Source organism: Uloborus diversus, chromosome 4, assembly GCF_026930045.1.
Source record: "Uloborus diversus isolate 005 chromosome 4, Udiv.v.3.1, whole genome shotgun sequence".
In the NCBI taxonomy this organism is placed as follows: Eukaryota; Metazoa; Arthropoda; class Arachnida; order Araneae; family Uloboridae; genus Uloborus; species Uloborus diversus.
The window spans coordinates 1886140-1908129 of record NC_072734.1 but is presented as its reverse complement, the minus strand read 5'-3'; the positions used below and the strand labels follow the sequence as shown (position 1 = coordinate 1908129).

At 35.1% G+C, this 21990-nt stretch overlaps 1 protein-coding gene across 1 annotated transcript in view; it reads left to right on the top strand.

Moving 5' to 3' along the window:
- The window catches only part of LOC129220000 (serine/threonine-protein kinase BRSK2-like), a 49783-nt gene that overhangs the window by 3566 nt on the left and 24227 nt on the right, over positions 1–21990 (top strand). The window contains exons 2-8 of the mRNA XM_054854326.1: positions 153–293; positions 2065–2215; positions 5752–5820; positions 8656–8802; positions 16202–16236; positions 16326–16377; positions 21442–21554. Of these exons, the coding sequence (XP_054710301.1) occupies positions 153–293; positions 2065–2215; positions 5752–5820; positions 8656–8802; positions 16202–16236; positions 16326–16377; positions 21442–21554 (708 nt within the window). The remainder of the gene's footprint in view (positions 1–152; positions 294–2064; positions 2216–5751; positions 5821–8655; positions 8803–16201; positions 16237–16325; positions 16378–21441; positions 21555–21990) is intronic.

Sequence of the window (21990 nt, the reverse complement as noted above, 5' to 3'; positions counted from 1 at the left end):
GAGAAGTTATTCTTCTTGACCCTGTTCGTGCCCTCTACGTACGATGTTAATTGGATAACATTTTTGAAGGCAGCAGGTGCTAAGGGGGATAAAACTTTTCATTTATGTTTGACAATTTCTTCTTCAAGCGCTTTCTCTTCTTTTCCGATCAGGTACTTGATTTTGGAGCACGTATCGGGTGGAGAACTGTTCGATTACCTCGTGAAGAAGGGCCGTCTAACGCCCAAGGAAGCCCGCAGGTTCTTTCGCCAAATCATATCAGCGCTCGATTTTTGCCATAGTCATTCCATCTGGTAAGTAATTCCTTTTTTGGTTACAAAAAAAAGTATTTATTTTCGGTGTGTAGACTAGCCAAAAAAAATTTCCCTTTTTGGAGGAAATTTTAAATTTGACTAACACTGAAAATCATTTGTTACATAAAATCAGCGACATTGCTAAAGAACGATTTGTTTATAAAGCAGAGAAGTTTTCATAATTTTGTGCTGCGACCTGCGTGAAGTGAAATAATTGTCATTTGTATGGCTCGAGGGAAAAAAGGTTGGCCACGGCTGTTTTAGATCTGTTAAGAATTGATATGTTGCAATTAAAGGTCGAGCACAGCTGGTCGCAACTGCTAGTCAGTAAAACATCCAAAGGCTAAAATTGAAAAGTTTTAAAAAATTTGTTGTAAATGTTATCTGAACTGAAGAATAGTAGGAAATACGTAATAATTTTGTCCGAGAATATAATGAAAAGAGTAACAAATAAATATGTATTTGCATAAAATGTACGTAAGATAAAATGTAACTATTTTCATTGTACAATTTTCAATTTTTTTGCTTGTGGGTCACTTTTGGAGCACAGTGCTCCAGAGGTTGAAATATCCTTTTAATGTGAAAATAAATTACTGGCGCAATTTTTTTATTTCTAAAAGTTCAAACATAAGGACATATTTTTTTTCTTAAGGTGACTGCTTTGAAACATGCCTATGGTCACTATTTACACTACGTAAAACTATTTATCTGTTAAATTTTTTAGATCTAAAGTGAATTAAAGTGACTATGTTTGATGAAAAGTAAACTATCTTTCAAAAACGCATCTTTACTCAAAGTTTTAAGAATTTAATCCCGTGTAAATTAAAATGTTTTCTTACTTGAATGTATGAATGTTAGAACTGTTCCTATTCAAAACTCAAATCACTACATACGGTGGTGAACGATCATCAAATTCAGCCTTGTACGCTGCATTTTTGTGCATGAGTTGGACAAAAGTTGAGTCCTTTGCACATGCAGTTTTTGCATGTTTTATAATGCAACACTATGTGGGATAGTCTACCACAGGAACACAGACTACCTTTGGTTCAGTCACCTTATTTAATTATCAATTTAGAAAATGTCTGCGTAAATAATTTTTTAAACTATGATGTCAAATCGTTATGTCATTCACAACAATAAATTTACGTTTAGAAATCTACTTTTTTTTCATTTATTTTTTGCCAGCTATCACTGAAACCCTGTTTTTCTTCCTTTTTATATATTTTTACATTTTATTTTCTCATTTATTCGTCCCTCTGTTTTTAATCTTCAAAAATATTTTTCAACTTCCAACATTAAACATAATCCGCTACTTTAAAGTCCGCCTTTTTAAGTTTAGCATTTCCTTTTTCTTTAAATACTATTTGTCATAAATCTGTACCTCAAAGCCGGATTAACGTAAGTCACGCTGTCCCTACTTTGCAGGAGAGCTTAAAACGTTTGTCTGGTGCACATCAAGGTTTTTTTAAGGCACAGAAGTATTCCTATCATATAAACTATGTATCTGTACCTTAGAGCTATATCTAAAATCGGAGTATTTCAAGTTATTACCCCATTTTATCCAGAATCTATTATGCACTGAGCCATAGCAACGTAATTCTATGCTTAAAAAAAAATCTTTATTATTATTTACTAGTGTTATGAGAGCACAAATTCTAACCTTTGTATGCCCAAGAGGCAAATGTTTTTACGCTCGCCTGCAAAGTAGAGATAGTGTGACTCATGCTTTGAGGCACAGATATAATATGATATGTTCTTACTTTCTCCCCAGCCATCGGGATCTGAAGCCGGAGAACCTTCTGCTAGACGAAAAGAACAATATTCGGATAGCAGACTTCGGGATGGCCTCCTTGCAGATGGACGGCTCCATGCTCGAGACGTCCTGCGGATCCCCCCACTACGCATGCCCGGAAGTCATACGGGTATGTCACATACATTGCACGCTCATCTGTTTAATTTCTTGTACGAAATCCAAAAAATATTGTATTCGCGAAAAAAATGCACTCAAATCCTAGGTTTCCATTTCACTCATCCCCGAATGTGTGTTGAATATATATATATATATATATATATATATATATATATATATATATATATATATATATATATATATATATATATATATATATATAATAAAAGTGAAAAATATTGAAAAGACCACACCAAAAGCCCATTGATGCGCAACGCAGCAAAACTAAAAAGCCAAGTAAATATAAAAATTAAGCAAACAGAATTTTAAATATTAAACAAATTATAAATAATTAATGGGTCATTTTCCCTAAACAGCGCAATTTGGACAGGGCAAGGAATGGCATTCACTGTGCCAGGGGAATGACACTTAGAGGAAATAATGCGTTTTACTGACGATATTATAATTTATGTGGGAAAAGGAAACACTACTTTTATGAAAAAGAAAAAGATAAAATGTCGTGATGTCCAAAAAGTAGTTATTGTGGTTATTTGTTTCCCTTACATTTTACAGGGGAAGGACGACAGGGGAATGACAAAAAATAAAGTTAACTTATATATTGTCATAACTGCAAACAACAAATATCAATGTCACTTAAAGTAAGGGGGGGGGGGACTCTATACAAGCAAGAGCCAATCATTCATTGAGCGATTATTACAAAATTAAATGAATTATCAAAGACAGGGTAATGACAGTCATTAAAAATACTTATCAAGATTTAACTTGAGATCACCCGAATATACTCGACACCGTGTATTTATTCAAAAAGAACTAATTAAGATTATTTCTATGATGAGACCAGAATTCAAAGATTAAATTATGAGTTAATACAACTATTACCAGGTGTGAGAAACATTCATTCCATTCCTCGACAGGGGAATGACAAAAAATCAAAGGACATTTTTTACTATTTTTTTTAAATAGTTCAAACCTTGAAAATTTTTTATTTTTCTATTTTACAACATTGCATAACACTTGTTAAGAGGTTAAACAACAATTTCTGTACAAATATGTATGGCTTCCTGAATCTTTAGAGCTGATTTTGCTTTAAGGTGGAGGTAGGGACACACAGGGGAATGACATTTATCATGTCAAAAAATTATTTAAATGTATAATAATAATAGAGTGTTTGTTTTAACTTATTTTACAAACATAAAAACATGTTCAAAAAATCAGTAATCCAATGTCAGAAAGCACAAATATTGCAAGATATTGCAGACACGTGTTTCGGTGTTATAAGGACCACCTTTTTCAACCAAAAGTCATCCGAGAAAAGAGGCTTCTCTCGGATGACTTTTCATCCAGAAGCTCACATTTCTTTGCATTGAAAAAGGTGTTCCTTGTAACACCGAAACACGTGTCTGCAATATCTTGCAATATTTGTGCTTTCTGACGTTGGATTACTGATTTTTTGAATTTTCAGCACAAAGGTATTTATTCGTTATAAAAACATGTTGTTAAAGCATTCTAGAGACAGTTTTATTTCTATACTAGTTACTTTGTTATTTTTGGAGCAAGGACAAGAATTTAGCAGTTTAGAGAAAATGACCCTAATGATGATAAAAATGAAAAAATGCAAACAGCTATTAAATAGGAAAAAATAAAGTATGAATCCAGAGCTCATCAGCCGTGGAGGATTCGTTAATTATGGTCAAAAGACCAAAAATTATCGGAACTTGTTTTCCTAATTAGTCGAGGCGAAACCTCGTGCTTTTAGTTTTAGGTTTGAGCTGTAGTTTATTGTTTTTAGTTTAGCAAGTGGTGCTTTTGCCCACTGTTACTCTATATTGCATGTACTGGAGCTTAAACATTCTCTTTTACTTCATGGTTAAATTTTTGGTCTTTTGACCATATTAATGAATCCTCCACGGCTGATGAGCTTTGGATTCACACTTTATCCTTTCCTACTTAATAGCTGTTTGCATTTTTCCTTTTTATCATCATTTATTATTTATAATTTGTTTAATATTTGAAATTCTGTTTGCTTAATTTTATATATGTACTAGCAAAAATACCCGGCGTTGCCTGGGTCAGTAATAATTATGAGAAACAATTGTTACTTGTCCTTGTTTTCTGTTTTAAGCGAAAGAATTTAAAACAAACCTTTTTGACGTGATTAAAAATCGAGCTTCTTCCTTACTCATTAAACTAAAATAGCAATAAGTATAAAGAACAAAATAGTATTCAATTAGAAACGAAAGCACGACATTTAAGCATATACAAATTTTAAGATTTCCGAAATATGAAATTAAACTTCACATGTTTAAAAAGATTTATCTGTTAGTACTTTTTTTTTAAATCTAAAACCTTCTCTGTATGGCTATTGATGTACGAACTGTTTTAAAAAATGTAGCCGCCCATGTTCCCCCTACACTTGCTTTAGTTATTTTGGGATATTTCAATTTTTGTGGGCGTTTGATGCGGTTTAAAATCTTACCAATTTTGCGAGAATCATTTTGGAACACTTTCGATAATACTCCCCCTCCTTACTAATTTTTATTATAGAAATATTGTTCCCAGATGCTGAGATACTTTTGGTCAAAAAAAAAAAAAAAAAAAAAATGGCGCTAAACGGTTTTATTCGAAATGTTTCCAAAATAAGTAGTAAAATTTGGCGATTGTTTGAAATCGCGCAAAAAGAAAAATTAATGGAAGTTTTTGTGAGGTTTATGGATTTGCCTAATTTAGTTGTTGAATTATCTTACACAGTATATATATATTTTTTTAAGTATCTTTGATTGGCGATGTTTTGTTTATATGGTGAAAGCTGAGAAACATTATTACGTAGTCTTTGGGCTCAAAAACAGCGACAGTGGAAAAAACTGCCAAATGCATCAGCTACTGAAATCTTTCTGAAAAAATTCTGGCGATATTTCTGCTGGTTGGTTGGATATATTGAGCAAGTGTCCAACCCTCATAAATAATAATAATAAACCATTAATTACATAAGTTCCGTTTAAAAGTAAAATGATTAGCCAAATCTATTTATTTTTAGCCAATCTGGTGGAAAAACGTTACTTTAAGATTTGACTTGAGAAAAACCTCAAAAAGTCAGACGAAACGCAAAAATATTCAACAATACAACAATTCTTGGGAGTTGAGATGACACACTAAATAATGACTTGGGTTGATGAAAGCCTTCGAACAGGGAACAAAAAAGCTCATAACTCGTTTTTTATACAACTTAGAAACTTCGAACAGATGCTATCTTCAGCAGAAAAATTGGCGCTTTCGATGAACGTATAATTTTAATATGTGCACGTTTTTTTCCACCCCCATATTGGGACATTTATGCGAAAATTGGGACTAAAATTGGAATAAAAAGGGAACTATCAATCGGATTTTTTTCGAACTGGTCTATAAACATTCCCAGTAACGTTTGGAAATCCCTCGATATAGTATTTGTCTCCTATTTCATGTGTTTTCTTGAACCAGCAGTAATTATGTATTGTTATACATAAAATAAAATGAGTTTAATATTATTTTTAGGGAGAAAAATACGATGGCCGGCGTGCTGACGTTTGGAGTTGCGGCGTCATACTATATGCTCTTCTAGTAGTAAGTATAAGCTTCGATCTTTCAATGACACAAACAATACTTAAACAGAGCTATTTAAAATCATTAATTCATAGTTTTAAAAATTTAATTACCTTGACTTAATTTCAGAAACTATATTAGTTCTTACGTTAAAAGAATTTGAAGGAGCATTCTTTTATCTAAATAACCAATAAATACCTTTATGCTGAAGATTCAAAAAATCAGTAATCCAACATCATAAAGCACAAAAATTGCAAAATATTGCAGACACGTGTTTCGGTGTTACAAGAAACACCTTTTTCAATGCAAAGAAATGTGAGCTTCTGGATGAAAAGTCATCCGAGAAAAGCATCACGGTAGAACAGGAGATAGTATAAATATCAAAAAATAGAAATTAAACAAAACAAAAAAGATAAAATGACACCTGGAGGCAAAATTTATTATATAATTCCATCAGGAAAAAACCGTTAAGTAATAAATTTTCCGAGAATTTTGCCTCCAGGTGTCATTTTATCTTTTTTGTTTTGTTTAATTTCTATTTTTTGATATTTATACTATCTCCTGTTCTACCGTGATGCTTTTCTCGGATGACTTTTCATCCAGAAGCTCACATTTCTTTGCATTGAAAAAGGTGTTTCTTGTAACACCGAAACACGTGTCTGCAATATTTTGCAATTTTTGTGCTTTATGATGTTGGATTACTGATTTTTTGATTCTTTTATCTAGTTTGAAATTTTTCATTCCCGTATTTCCAAGACCGTACCCAAAAATTTTTTGGAAGGGACCTAGTTTTGAAAATGTGTTGAAGCAAGGATAAGAGGAAAATGATATCGATTTTATCCTCTCTGATAATAATATTTTGTGTAATTTTGGAAAAGACTGGAAACAGAAACTCCTCTCTTGATACGGTCTTGTGTTTCGACCTCAGTCTTATCAAGTACGATGGTAAATCGAAAAGTAAACGATAACAAATGCAAGAAATTTCCATACTTCACTTTCAAAAGTCTCGGAATAGGAACAGCAGAAATTTACGCTACACTGTAAGAAAACTTGGAAGCGTACCAATTATTTTCGGGAAACCTTCCGGAATTTCACAGATTTTCACCAGTTTCCTGTGAGAGACAAGTAGCGGATAGGGGTTTTATAAGTAGGGGAAAGAAGGGCACATGTGAACACGGGGTGTGTTGTTCTAATATAACGTCAACCAAAAACTCTTGAAAAATTCTTAAGTAATGGCAGTACCAATTCTACTTCTTGACCGAACTTTTGGAACAATGAGCCAGTTTATGTTCCTGTGGTGATTGCTTCTTTATTTTAGCAGATTCTGGTGTAATTTTATTGCTGTCTTCTTCGCGTAAAAACATCACGTAAAAACATTTTTAACTAACTAATGAACCAAGCTTAATAACTGCAAACCATTAAGTGAACATTCAAGTACATTTTCGACAATGTTTAAGTTTTTTTATTCAATTAAGAATTCTTTATTTTTGAAAAATAATTCTAAAGTAGATGACGGGGCACTTGTGAAAACATATGTAAGGGCACATGTGAACAGTTCCCATATCCTCTCCATAGTATAAAAATTAGTGTAGGGTTAACCAGTGTTTAAAAAAAGTGTCAAGATTTGTAATTTTTTTTTCTACAATCAGTTTGTAAATTTAATGTAAATTATTATTACGTTTTTATAATTTTATTGCTTACTTATTTTATTGTTTTTATTTTTTTTAATTCTTTCGTTACTAAATAGTTGGTCAACAATTTAGTGTCAAATATTTACAAGAAAAAAAAAAGATAATATTTTCCTTTAATTAAAAACTGAAGTTTAAATCAGTTTTAAAATTCGTCATCATATTCTGTATGAAGCTTAAACTGACTATATAACAAGAATGAGCTTTGCATAATAAAATATTTTTTGTATATTTTGCTCTTCCCACATGAAGTACTTATCTTTACTGCAGAAATGACCGTTGCTGTCGATTTTTACAATATTTTTAAAAATTAAGTCCGTTCCTAATGCTACAGTAAAACGTCAAATATTCGAACTGAATGGGACCATAGGCAGTTTGAAGTTTCAAAAATAACCAGGAAAATGCCGTATAAGAAAATAATGTGCCAATTAGTTAAATAAATTGGAGATTCAATATGTATGTGTACATAACATATATTAATGTACATAAGGCATGTGTAATACTTTTTAACGAAACCTAACTCACATTCAGTAAGTTACCGCCCTATAGCCAGGGCTAAGGCAGAAATACATGAAATACACCACCAGCTCAGTCAATTCCAGCCGAGGACTGCAGTTTCGTGCATATTAGCACTCATCAGCCCAGCATAGGACTATAACCCCGGCTATAGGCATAGGGTGGTAACTTAATGAATATGCCTGATTTACCTGCAATATTCGAGTTGAACTGAACCATTGTTTTGGTCACTCGTCTGGTCATTGCTAATTCTATGTTAGCTACCAGTTTGCTTGGCAATCTTGGCTTCCTTAAGAGGTTTTCTGCCTCCAGCTCAATTAGTCCTATGCCGGGCTGATGAGTGCTAATATGCACGAAACTGCAGTCCTCGGCTGGAATTGACTGAGCTGGCCGTGTATTTCATCTATCTTACACTGTTTACTGAGCATAAAGAACATTTATTAAAACTTCATAAGAGTACGTTCGGATTTCTGACGGTTCGGATTTTTGATTTTCGGATTTTTGACATCCTACTCTACCACTTCATCACTAGATAGTGGACTTCCAACGAATCGTCCAGATTTCGCTTTCTTTCTGTCCAGTCAAGCTATAAAGGCTGGATTTTATCGAACATGCTTTTTCTTAGATTGAAAACGGTTCCTTTTCTTTCCAGGGTGCTCTCCCATTCGACGACGACAACTTGCGTCAGCTGCTGGAGAAGGTGAAGCGGGGGGTGTTCCACATCCCCCACTTCGTTCCCCCGGAGTGCCAGGACTTATTGAGAGGCATGATCGAGGTCTGCCCCGAGAAGAGAATGACTGTGAGTAAAACCGCTCGTCTTAAATTGGGTCGTAAAAATGCGTACTGTGTTCTAAGCCACACCCTTCAGTCTCTAACCCCACAATGAAATGGTGTTCTATTATATTCCGTCGCGAGGAATATCTGTTTTTCTTTCTTCAGAACACGCGGGAAATTTTATTTGGAAAGCGATTGAGCTGTGGGACAATTCTTTCAGTTTAGTAATTACGTGCACTCTGAATAGAGGTTACATATGAGAGGGATAAACCGGAAAAACCGAAAGAAACCGGACTTATTTTTTAAGGATATATAGTCCAAAATATTTTTAAAAAGAACCTTATCTCTTCAAATTACTCTCAATTTCAACTAATGCATTTTCCCTATCAGCGCTTTCACTGTTCGAAGTAATTTTTGATCTCATCTTTAGAGATGGTGGACAACTTCATCGTCGTTTTTGTTCAACCTGTTTAATGTTGTCAAATCGGAGTCCTTACATACGCCTTTTCGTTCTCGGAAGTAAGAAAAAGTCACACGGAGCCAGATCAAGAGAGAAAGGTACCTTACGACGAATGACATGCTTCAACTCGACGTCCGTTCTTACTGTCAGTTATATCTCGAGAAACAAACTAAGCAGCAACCTTTTTGTTCTCAAATCTTAGGTTAAAATTCGCTAAATCAAGCTCCAACACAACCAATTTTACCAAATAGAAAGCAATGTTTCACATCTGCACGTTTTTTATTTAAACTTGCCGTTATAAAAAGCGAAGTATTGACAAAATAGCTACAGCAAAAACAATCACTCCTGATAAACAGAACGATCCAGGTCGACGACACAGAATTGGCTATGAGTTGCTCTGTACACGCCTTGCGGCAGAATGGCGTACTACGCAAACTTCGCCCACAGCAATGCTATTCCGGATATTTTTTCACTCCTCTCCCCCAACTTTTGCCATCACTTCTTTTGCATTGAAAAAGGCGTTCCTTATTATGCCGAAACACGTGTATGCAGTGGATACAATTTTATGCGATGAAATACTGTTATATCTTATTTTACTTTCGAGCTCGAAGATGTTCATTAAATTCTTTTAATAAAAATGTTTTCAAGGTCAAAAATGTTTACATGGACTCCTTCTTATCATAGATGGTGCTTTGAGTTTAAAATACGTATTAGAAGTTTAGAATATTTTAAGTAAAGCATTTTACTTTTTACCGACCTGTCAGGTGGGCCAACCGCTGAAAGTGATAACCCCCCTCCCCTCCAAATACTACCTAGCCCTCAAGAGAATGAGACTCCTAAAACTGAAAAAAACCAACGCTGAAAATACCTCTCACTCGAAAGGTTTAAATGGCGCAATGCGCCATAACCCCCTCCCTTTGGTGGGCAACCTTGTATGTATCATTTATAATTTATGGTATTATACAATTATTTACTGTAGTGACAAATTGTTCGTTTTTTCGAATTTACTTCTATTTAGTTATCTGCGATTTCGTGTAGTTAGTTTTGAGCTTTGAATAGATCTCTATTAATAACATAAGTTTTTGCTTTATTTCTCTGTTTTTACTTATTTTTAACCACGAACTATGTGAAAGTCACGTGAATCTGACCAACAGTATCAATCATATCAAGAGTTTTTCGCATATGTGCCCAATTGTAGCTTAAGAGTGCTAAGCGTTAGTTCATCAAAAGCATTGGTAAAAATGCTTCATGTAACACGTTTTCCCCGATGGGAACAAGCCTGAAACATCTTTTTTATTTTCATTGTTTGAAAGGATACTTTGTGGCCTTATTTTCGTGAAGTAACTCTATTTTTGTGTCTGGAATATAGAGTGGCATTCAAAAGATTTTTAAAATGGACCATATTTGAAAATGTTTTGAGACACGCAGGTCAATACTTCTCCTCCCCCCCCCAGTAGAGATAAATTACAAGAAACATGCAACATTCAAACATCTATGACATTAAAATTTTCTTAACTAATCATCATAAGTTTATTATCCGTGAAAAAATACCATTCATTACCTATTAGAAACATTTTGTATCACCTTATTAACCCTTATTGACTTAGGAATAGTCTCTAACATCTTTTCCATGCAGCGGAAGGGCAGTAGAAATGGGACACCACTGCATTCTTTCCTGAAAAAAATGTAAAAAATAATTTTCAGCTTGTCCAGTAGATATAGCAGCTTTAGACCCTCGCTGCTACATTTGTTGGACAAGCTGGAAATGCTTTTTCGCATTTTATTCCCGAATGAATGCAGCACTATCCCGTTCCTCCCGACTCTCCCCAAACGATATTTTCTTTGGGGCTATTATTATCCTTAATTTCTAAGGGGGGAAAAGGGCAAAAAAATTATAGAAATTATGATTTTTTTTTTAAATGTTTGATTAAAAGTCATACTCAACTACAGCAGAATTCGATCGAACCAAATACGACCAGTTGTATTTATCACTAACGCAGCCAAAAATTCCCTTTGTCCCACGAAGAAGTAAATTTCTAACTACGCTACTGGCAGGGCCCGACTAACTAAAAGTGAGGCCCTAGACCCATAATAATTTCGAGGCCCCCTAAAGGCGATAGTGGAATGCAGTGGTTGATTTACAGGTTTGGGGCCGGTCAGAATGATTTTCAGGGAACCTCCTTGTCTATCAAAGAACTTGGATGCACTAAATCCTTTATCATGTACATTTAAGAATCCCTTTCGGAGCCCTTATAATTTTGACACGGTTAATTCATCACTGGCAGAATTAATAAATTTTTCCTTTAAAAAAGTTTTTTCTAATTAAAAAGTCATAATTTTCATTATGTTTTCTAAAATACGTGTATTTTTCATATAATTTAAATGCTATGCATAATCCGTTAAGTAATTCGAAGCCCCTTTGGAAGATGGGGCCCTAGGCCCAGGCGGCCTGTGCGGTAATCAGGCCCTTGCTACTGGTATGTATGTAGAATTCGATTGAATCGAGATGAATACGCTCTTATGATAGAATACAGGAACTGAATTACTCGATGGTACTGAATATTTTAAAGATTGATATTATATTTCTCATAATATATACCAGAATTAGAAACTAACAAATTGTAAATACATAAGAAATGTTCACTGTTTGCTCAAACATACCTAGTAGTGATGACTTTGTTGGCTTATTGTGCTAAAAGTTGGCCTGCTGTTGCGGGACGTGTGTTTTACATGCACTCGGGCTACTTTTGACATACGGGCCATAGTTTGGAGACCCCTGATTTTATGTTATGTGCTTTGGAAATTACAGGGTGCGGAGAAAGTTCCCACAATTTTGTTTAAAACGTTTTTTGGCGTTAATATCGTATGTTGGCGACTTATTTGGCACATATTGTTTATTGGCATTAAAAGTATTTGAGGTTTAATCATTTGTTCTTTGTTAGTTCATTGAGTTAGTGAGCTATGAATCGTGAAAATGTGCGTGTTACTGTAGTTGAATTACACAAGAAGGGAATGAAAACAGTCGATGTTATTCGGACGACAGGATTCAAGAGTAAAACAGTCTATGACGCTGTGAAACGCTACAAGGAGATAGGAGGGACTGCCCACCGTCCACGGAGTGGTCATCCAACCACTGCAAAATGCCTGGAATAAGATAACGGTGGATGCGTGCGCGAGCATCGTCGGCAATTTCAAACTGCGGCTCCGTAAATGTATTGAAGCCCAAGGAGCCAATTTTGAACAATTGTGATAATTTTTTTTGTTTTATGCTTTTATTATTGTTTCAATAAAGAGTTTTTATTGCTTTAACTTGTTGGTTTGTTAAATTATGTGTTAGTTACAGCCGATTGAAATATCTAATAAAATTGTGGGAACTTTCTCCGCACCCTGTATAAGGTATTACTTATGTGTAGATTTCCATTGTATAAGTTCGAGTAATTGTTTCCTATCGTTAATTGTTAAGGATATTAACTAATAAACATCGGAGAAATACCTATATATTCATGATAATATTATTAATCTAAAGCAATGTGCTTTAGAGACAATAATGTCTGTGTTATTTATAGATTTCTATTATCACAATCTGAGAAAATTTTCCCTATCGAATTTTAAGGGAGTTTAAACTCATCTGAAATAGAAAAGTTCAAATGTAAGTAAGAGACTAGAAGACAATAGGGATAAAAGAAAACACCATAACATTTTGAAAGAGTTGGAAAGTTAGAAGAGAAGTAAACATGACACACGTTTGATAATTTTATATGTTTTACATAAATTGGACACGAGCTGATGTGTGCATCGCATGATTTCCTTTTACACCAATTTAATGTTATTTCCCCATTATTGCAATTGTAATGTGATTCTCTCTCTAACTCTCTAAATATCACCAACAATGGCCACATCGAAACCAGAAAAAAAAATCGACAAATTTGTCGCCAAGTTGGCGACAAAACTTGGCGACCAAAAGTCTGGCGATATATCGCCAAGTGTCCGCCAAATTATAACACCACTTGAGTTTGCATCGAAATTAACAATGAATTCCCGCCCCCCCCCAAAAGGAGCAAAAGACCCCTTTAGAAACACCCGAATGCAACAAAAAAATAGGTGCACAACTAAATCCCACTAGGAGTCTACGTACCAAATTTCAACTTTCTAGGACATACCGTTCTTGAGTTATGCGACATACATACAAATATACGCACATACATACGTACATACAGACGTCACGAGAAAACTCGTTGTAATTAACTCGGAAAACTTCAAAATGGATATTTCGGGCGTCAATACGTTCTTAGATACATATGTACGCGTGGTCGGGTCGAAAAAAAACCTCAACATTCATTTGGAGGTGAGCAAAATGGTCGATTTTCGAGTGAAAATTTTTTTGCGAATACAATACTTCCTTTTTTGTAAAAGGATGTAAAAAAGAATAGAAATAAGCGGCTCTTTAAAAGAGGCTAATTTCATAAAGGATAAAATTATTAACTGATTTTGTTTAAAAAAATGTTTTATATACATACATATAATACATACAAAAAAATCACTTTTAAATCTTAAACGGGACAGTAGGAAAGTTAAACTACAAGACACTACGAAGGCAAAATTTAATTTCTATGGATGGTGTAACACATATTAATTCTTACATACGTTATCAAACTTTAGCTTCTGAGACTGGAGATTGTTAAATTGAACTATGAAGAGACGCATATTTCCTGGAAGATGAATAGTGATGTTAATTAATTCTGAAAAGCTAGCCATGATCTTTTAGTTTCTAAAAGAGAAAGATGATGAATATTAATTTCTAACAGACAATGGTGATAGACAGTAAGTTATGTCACCACATTAAAGAGCATACTTATGCAATATTGCCTAACATGTGATAGGGGGAGAGGAGGAGGAAAAGAGAGGTGTGATACTCATGGGGGAGGAGGGGATTTGTTGAAATAAAGAGTGACATCATTTATGAACAGCCTTTTATCCATTCTATGCTACCTGTAAATAGGTTTTACAACTGAAAAAGTTTCTTTAAATTTAACATGAAACCTTTTTCCAGCTTTTTTTTTAAATGTTTACACACACACACAAAAACACACACACACACGCACATATATATATATATATATATATATATATATATATATATATATATATATATATATATATATATATATATATATATATTCTTGACGGGGATATAATCAAAAAACAATCAGCAATAGATTTATTAGTAAGAGATTTTTACCCCAAAGACTTGACAAAGAACCATATCATAAAAATATGAAAACGATAAGAATAGCATGATTTTCTTCAAACGTTTCCGCTTTATTAGAACTACACTGGTGTGCAAAAATTAAGGACGAGACGGTTTTTTCAATATAACTTTGTACAAAAGCATTCCAAATCAACACATTTAATACCGTAAGATCCCCAATACGTAAGGACATGTGTAATGTAAGCAACACTTACTAAAAGAGAAATCAGAGGGATAAAAAGAAGCTTTATTGAAAAAGTAGCATGGAGCGCAATGCGACTGAAGGCCGAAACATCCCTGTGATGGGTGTCCAGCAAGAAACATCCGGTCTTTAGTAGGGGATATGATCTCCCCCGACTGCTAGGCAGGTTTCACAGCGTCTGTTCATGCTGAGAATGAGGGTGTCAATGAGTTGTTGAGGCATTGCTGCCCATTCGTCTTGCAGCGCCAATCGAAGCTCCCGAATCGTTACTGGTGGTAAGGTACGAGCTGCCAAGCGTCTGCCTAGAAAATCCCATACATGCTCGATGAGATTGAGAACCGGAGATCGTGCCGGCCAAACCATACGTTCAATATCCTCACTCTCTAAGAGCTGTTCGGCAGCTACTGTGCGACGACGTGGTGCATTGTCGTCCATGAAAAGGAACTGCGGACCCATAGCGCCTCTAAAAAGACGCACATATGGAAGAAGAATCTCGTTACAACAACGGGTCCCGTGGACTGAACCTGCGTCGAAGATGTGAAGGTCTGTACGACTACCAAGCATGATGCCTCCCCAAACGGGAACACCGCGACCTCCATACCTGTCCCTTTCAATGATGTTCGAGGGATGATTGCGGCTTCCCCGCTCTCTCCAGATGAGTATGCGATGAGAATCGCTACTCAGACTGAATCTGCTCTCATCTGTAAAGAGTACTCGTCCCCATTCATTGTCTCTCTAATTCCGGTGTGCCCGGCACCACAGAGAACGCCTTCTCCGATGGGCAGGCGTTAGAGGTACACACCGTATAGGGCGTCGTGCAAACAGACCAACACCGTGCAGTCTTCTGGCCACGGTAAAACGCGATATCGGTCGTCCAGTCGCCTGTGTCGTATGTCCAGCGATTTCTCCCGCCGTCTGCCGTCTGTTTCTTCTAGCCTGTAAGACAATATAGCGGTCATCTGCGGGTGTGGTTCCTCGTGGACGACCACTACTGAACCTCCGGATAGCTGTTCCTGTAGTTTGAAATTGTCTCCAAAGTCGTGAAACGATGCTGTGAGCAATTCCGAACTCTGCAGCCACACTTGTCACACTGCGGCCTTCCTCCAAATTCCCAATGATTCGACCTCGGGTAAAAGCATATGTAACAGATTGATTATTCGCCATTCTCGCTGAGGCAGCAACTCGGTGTGATTTTAACTGCTATACGGCGTGCAATCTCTTTGCCAGAAATACTGATCTTACGCCGACAACATGCTTTATACTACTCAGACACTCTCCCATTACGTCTGCCTGCATATCTGCGCATGTGCTACCGTACATCACCTTACTTAATCTCCTGATTGGTCTTTCTGTTCGCTCTGCCTCTTCGTTCAGCTGATATGCTAATTTTTCGACTTCGTCCTTATTTTTTGCACACCAGTGTAGTTTCTCTTTTTTCGTTTCTTAAGTAAATGAAAATAACAATTATGATTATGTTGTGAAATATGTTATAAAACATATTTTTCCTTCTAAAGCTGGCCGAAGTAACGAGGCATCCTTGGGTGATAGCGTGAGTATATATTCGTTCGAGTATTTTTTGTAGTGGAACAAATTCTCTAGTAAAAGGCTTTCCTCTCATTAAAATCTTTTTTTTTTCAGGGGAAGTAAATCGGAATTAGAACTCGAACTCCCGATGAAGGAAGCGGTGCAGGTAAGCAATGTTCGATTATGTTACCCAAAACACTTTTGAGCAATCAGATCAGAATAATAGTTTAGTACTCGTTTCGCTTGAACCAGGCCTGTCTTCCCGCCCTGCTTTGGAAAGTTAATGTACATGTACAGGGTGTCCAGCAAAGGACTCCCTCTGGTTTCAAAATTAAATATCTCGAAAACAAAGGACGATATTGGAATAAAATAAACTGCATGTTTATTGTGAAACCCGAAAAAATCCTATACAGGAATACGGAAATTAGTTTAAAAAGCTGAAACAGGTGGCGCTGCACAATATAATTGCAACAGAAGTCTCCATAAATAGTGCTGTGAAGAGGTTTCTTGTTTCAGCAGCAGTTTAGTCTCTCAGATACCTTACATATACGTTAGAAATTATCGTCCAACCTCTTCGCAGCACTATTCATGGAAACTTTTATTGCAATTACAGCGTGCAACGCTACCTGTTGGAACATTTTAAAACTTATTTCCAAGTTCCGGTATACGATTTTTATGGGTTTCACAATAAACATACCGTTTGTTTTGTTCCAATATCGTCCTTTGTTTTCGAGATATTTAATTTTGAAACCAGGGAGTACTTTGCTGTACACCCTGTATTTACATGCAAGTGGTCGTGGTGTTTGCTGTTGTTTATCTGTACAATTTACATTGGATATGCATCCTTTGCAATCCCCGGAAAAATTCGAAATGACGGTCTTTCCTGAAAGAGATGAATGAAAGGTTAAATTAATGCTAATTTTTTTCAGCCTATCTGGTGAATAATTACTCGCCAACGATATCGAAGTGACATCTGAAAAATAGATGCTAAAATGATTAAAATTAAACTAATGAAACTGAAAAGGTCTGTCCTCATCTATATATATAAAAATGGAGTTTGGTAAATTTGTTCCCTAAGATCTCAGAAACTACCCAGAAGATTTGGCTGAAACTTTCACCGTTTGTTCAGTTTGGTACTGGGGAGGTTTATAGACTAGTTCGAAAAAATTCCGATTGATAGTTCCCTTTTTATTCCAATTTTAGTCCCAATTTTCCCATAAATGCCCCAATATGGGGGTGGAAAAAAACGTGCACACATTAACATTATGTGTCCATCGAAAGCGCCAATTTTTCTGCTGAAGATAGCATCTGTTCGAAGTTTCTAAAGTTGTATAAAAAACGAGTTATGAGCTTTTTTGTTCCCTGTTCGAAGGCTTTCATCAACCCAAGTCATTATTTAGTGTGTCATCTCAACTCCCAAGAATTGTTGTATTGTTGAATATTTTTGCGTTTCGTCTGACTTTTTGAGGCTTTTCTCAAGTCAAATCTTAAAGTAACGTTTTTCCACAAGATTGGCTAAAAATAAATGGATTTGGCTGATCATTTTACTTTTAAACGGAACTTATGTAATTAATGGTTTATTATTATTATTTATGCTGATTGGACACTTGCTCATATATCCAACCAACCAGTAGAAATATCGCCAGAATTTTTTCAGAAAGATTTCAGTAGCTGATGCATTTGGCAGTTTTTTCCACTGTCGCTGTTTTTGAGCCCAAAGACTACGTAATAATGTTTCTCAGCTTTCACCATATACACAAAATATCGCCAATCAAAGATACATAAAAAAAATACTGTGTAAAATAATTCAACAACTTAATTAGGCAAATCCATTAACCGCACAAAAACTTCCATTATTTTTTCTTTTTGCACGATTTCAAACAATCGCCAAATTTTACTACTTACTTTGGAAACATTTCGGATGAAACCGTTTAGCGCTATTTTTTTTTTTTTTTTGACCAAAAGTATCTCAGCATCTGGCAACAATATTTCTATAATAAAAATTAGTAAGGAGGGGGAGTATTATCGAAAGTGTCTCAAAATGATTCTCGCAAATTTGGTAAGATTTTAAACCGCACCAAAAGTGCCCACAAAAATTGAAATTTCCCAAAATAACTAAAGCAAGTGTAAGGGGAACACGGGCGGCTACATTTTTTAAAACAGTTTGTACATCAGTAGCCATACAGAGAAGGTTTTAGATTTAAAAAAAAAAAGTACTAACACATAAATATTTTTAAACATGTAAAGTTTAATTTCATATTTCGGAAATTCTTCCAATTTGTATATGCTTAAATGTCGTGCTTTCGTTTCTAAATGAATACTATTTTGTTTTTTATACTTTATTATTATTACTGTTTTTTATACTATTTTAGTTTTATGAGTAAGGAAGAAGCTCGATTTTTAATCACGTCAAAAAGGTTTGTTTTAAATTCTTTCGCTTAAAACAGAAAACAAGGGCAAGTAACGATTGTTTCTCATAATTATTACTGACTCAGGCAACGCCGGGTAATTTTGCTAGTCTACATATAAAAATGGAGTTTGGTAAATTTGTTCCCTAAGATCTCAGAAACTACCCGGCAGATTTGGCTGAAACTTTTACCGTTTGTTCTTTTTGGTACTGGGGAGGTTTGTAGACCAGTTCGAAAAAAATCCGATTGATAGTTCCTTTTTTATTCTAATTTGTCCAAATTTTCGCATAAATGCCCCAATATGACGACGAAAAAATACGTTCACATTTTAAAATTATGTGTCCATCGAAAGCGCTTATTTTTCTGCTGAAGATGGCATCTGTTAGAAAGTTCTAAGTTGTATGAAAAACGAGTTAGGAGCTTTTTTTGTTCCATGTTCGAAGGCTTTCCTCAACCCAATTCTTTATTTAGTGTATCATCCCAACTCCCAGTTCATAGTTAGAATTGTTGAATGTTTTTGTGTTTCGTCCGACTGTTTGAGACTTTTCTCAAGTCAAATCTTAAAGTAACGTTTTTTTCCCCCCAAGATTGGCTAAAAATAACTAGATTTGGTTGATTATTTTCCATTTAAACGGAGCTTTAGTGTAATTAATGGTTTTTTTTTTTTAATTATTTGTGCCGATTGGATTTTTTAATCATTATCCAATCTAACAGCAGAAACCTCGCCAAAATTGATGCAAAAAGATTTCAGTAGCGGATGCATTTGGCAATTTTTTCAAATGTCGCGGTTTTTGAAGTCAAAGACTACGTAATAATGTTTGTCAGCTTTCACCATGTAAACAAAATATCGTCAATCAAAGAATCTTTAAAAACTTTTTTTACTGTAAAATAATCCAGCAACTAAATTAGGCAAATCCATAAACAGCACAAAAACTTCCATTAATGTGACTTTGTGTACAAATTCAAACCATCGCCAAATTTTACTACTTATTTGGAAACATTTCGGATGAAATTGTTTAGCACCATTTTATGGTGACCAAAAGTATCTTAGTATATGGCGACAATATCTCTTTAACAAAAATTAGTAACATACCGTTTTACAAAGTAAGGAGGGGGAGCATTATCCAAGGTATCAAAAAACAATTCCCGCAAATTCGGTAATATTTTAAATCGCACCAAGAACCCACAATCGTTGAAATTTTCCAAAATAACTAAAGCAAGTTTAAGGTGATGACGGGCGCGCGGCTACATTTTTTTAAACAGTTCGTTCTTCAATAGACATACAGAGAAGGTAAGACTCCATGTAAAAAAAATAAGTATTAACTGATAAATCTTTTTAAACATGTGAAGTTCAATTTCATATTTCGGAAATTCTTCAAAGTTGTATAAGCTTTCGTAAATTTCGTTTCTAAATGAATACTAATTTGCTCTTTTTACTTACTGCTACTTTAGTTTTATGAGTAATTAAGAAGCTAGATTTTAAATCACGTCAAAAAGGTGTGTTTTAAGTTCTTTCACTTAAAACAGAAAACAAATGCAAGTAACGATTGTTTCTCATAATTATTGCTAACCCAGGCAACACCGGGTAATTTTGCTAGTATACTATAAAAGAAAATTTTATATACGATAAAATTTATTGCTTACAAACCTTTTTTACTTCCTTTTACAAAAAAGAAAGTATTGAATTCGCGAAAAGAATTTCACTCAAAAATCGGCCTTAATTTTCATTTTTCTCACCCTCGAATGAATGTTGAGGTTTTTTTTCGACCCGACTACATGTGGATATATATGCCTAGGAACCTATAGACACCCAAAATATCCATTTTGACGACCCCAGATTAAATTACAACGAATTTTCTCGTGACGTCCGTATGTACGTATGCATGTGCGTATGTGTGTATGTATCTCGCATAACTCAAAAACGGTATGTCCTAGATAGTTGAAATTTGGTACATAGACTCCTAGTGGGGCCTAGTTGTGCACCTTCCTTTTTGGTTGCATTCGGATGTTCCTAAGGGGGTTTTTTGCCCCAGGGGGGGGGAATCATTGTTAATTTCGATGTAAGCTCAAGTAGTGTTATAATTTGTCAGACACTTGGCGATATATCGCCAGTCTTTTAGTCGCCAAGTTTTGTCTCCAACTTGGCGACAAATTTGTTTTTTATTTTTTATCTGGTTTCAATTTGGCCACTGTTGGTGATATTTATAGAGTAAACAATTGAATCACATTAAAATTGCCAGTAATGGGGAAATGACATTAAATTGGAGCAAAAGGAAGTCATGTGATGCACACATCAGCACGTTTAATTTTAAGAAATCCTATAACATTTCGTAATAAATATATATTCAGTGAAACTTCTTTCGACCATTCAACCACCGCACCGTTTACGTGAAAAATTGAGCCATTTAATGCCACTTTCGGGCCTTAAAATTAAAATTCGAACGGTTCGGTACTTTTTTGGCATTTGAACACCCCCCTACCCCGTACATTCCTTCTCGGGTACCAGAGTACCTTCCTGCCAAATTTGGTCGAAGTCCGACGTAAACTGTGGATTTCTATAGGGAACATACATGCACACATATATACACACATATACATATATTCTCTGCTTTATTTACATAGATAAAGCTATTTATTGTTTTTCGGATAGGATAAACTACGGTTCAGACGAATTAATTTTAAAGGTCCTTTTGAGCACATTTTAACCAGGTTTGACTGTAGTTATTTTTGCTCTAACAATTTACAAAACTGAGAGATTTCAACCTGATTAACTATTTCAAAATGTTGCTCTGTACTTTAATGAAGAAATCTGTATGTTTCAGACTCATATCATTCCTACCGTAGAAGACCTGGATCCCGATGTCTTGTCAAGCATGACGTCCCTAGGTTGTTTTAAAGATAAAGAAAAATTAGTACAAGAATTATTAAACACAACGTAAGTACCCGGCTTTCTGACTTTTAAATTTACATATACAGTGGACGGACTCGCGGTACAACGCAACGCACCTCAGAGCAAACGCAAACTTCTCTCCGTGAGATTTTGATCTCCTAGGCTTTGGTCGCGAAGGTTAGTGAAATCAACTTTTTAGAAAAAGATGCCTTTCAACCAGTGGCGTAGCCATGGGGGGGATAGGGGGGTTAGAACCCCCACCCTACATGAGCTACAAAACATTTTACATATATATATATATATATATATATATATATATATATATATATATATATATCTTTATACATAAAGGTCTAAGCTCTGTCCGGATGTCCGGGGTAAACGTCAAAACCACTGGAGGGATTTCATGTAATTTCCCCATTGAATGATTAAATATAAAATCCATTGTTGAGTAAATTCGTTGCCTAACAACAGCAATATT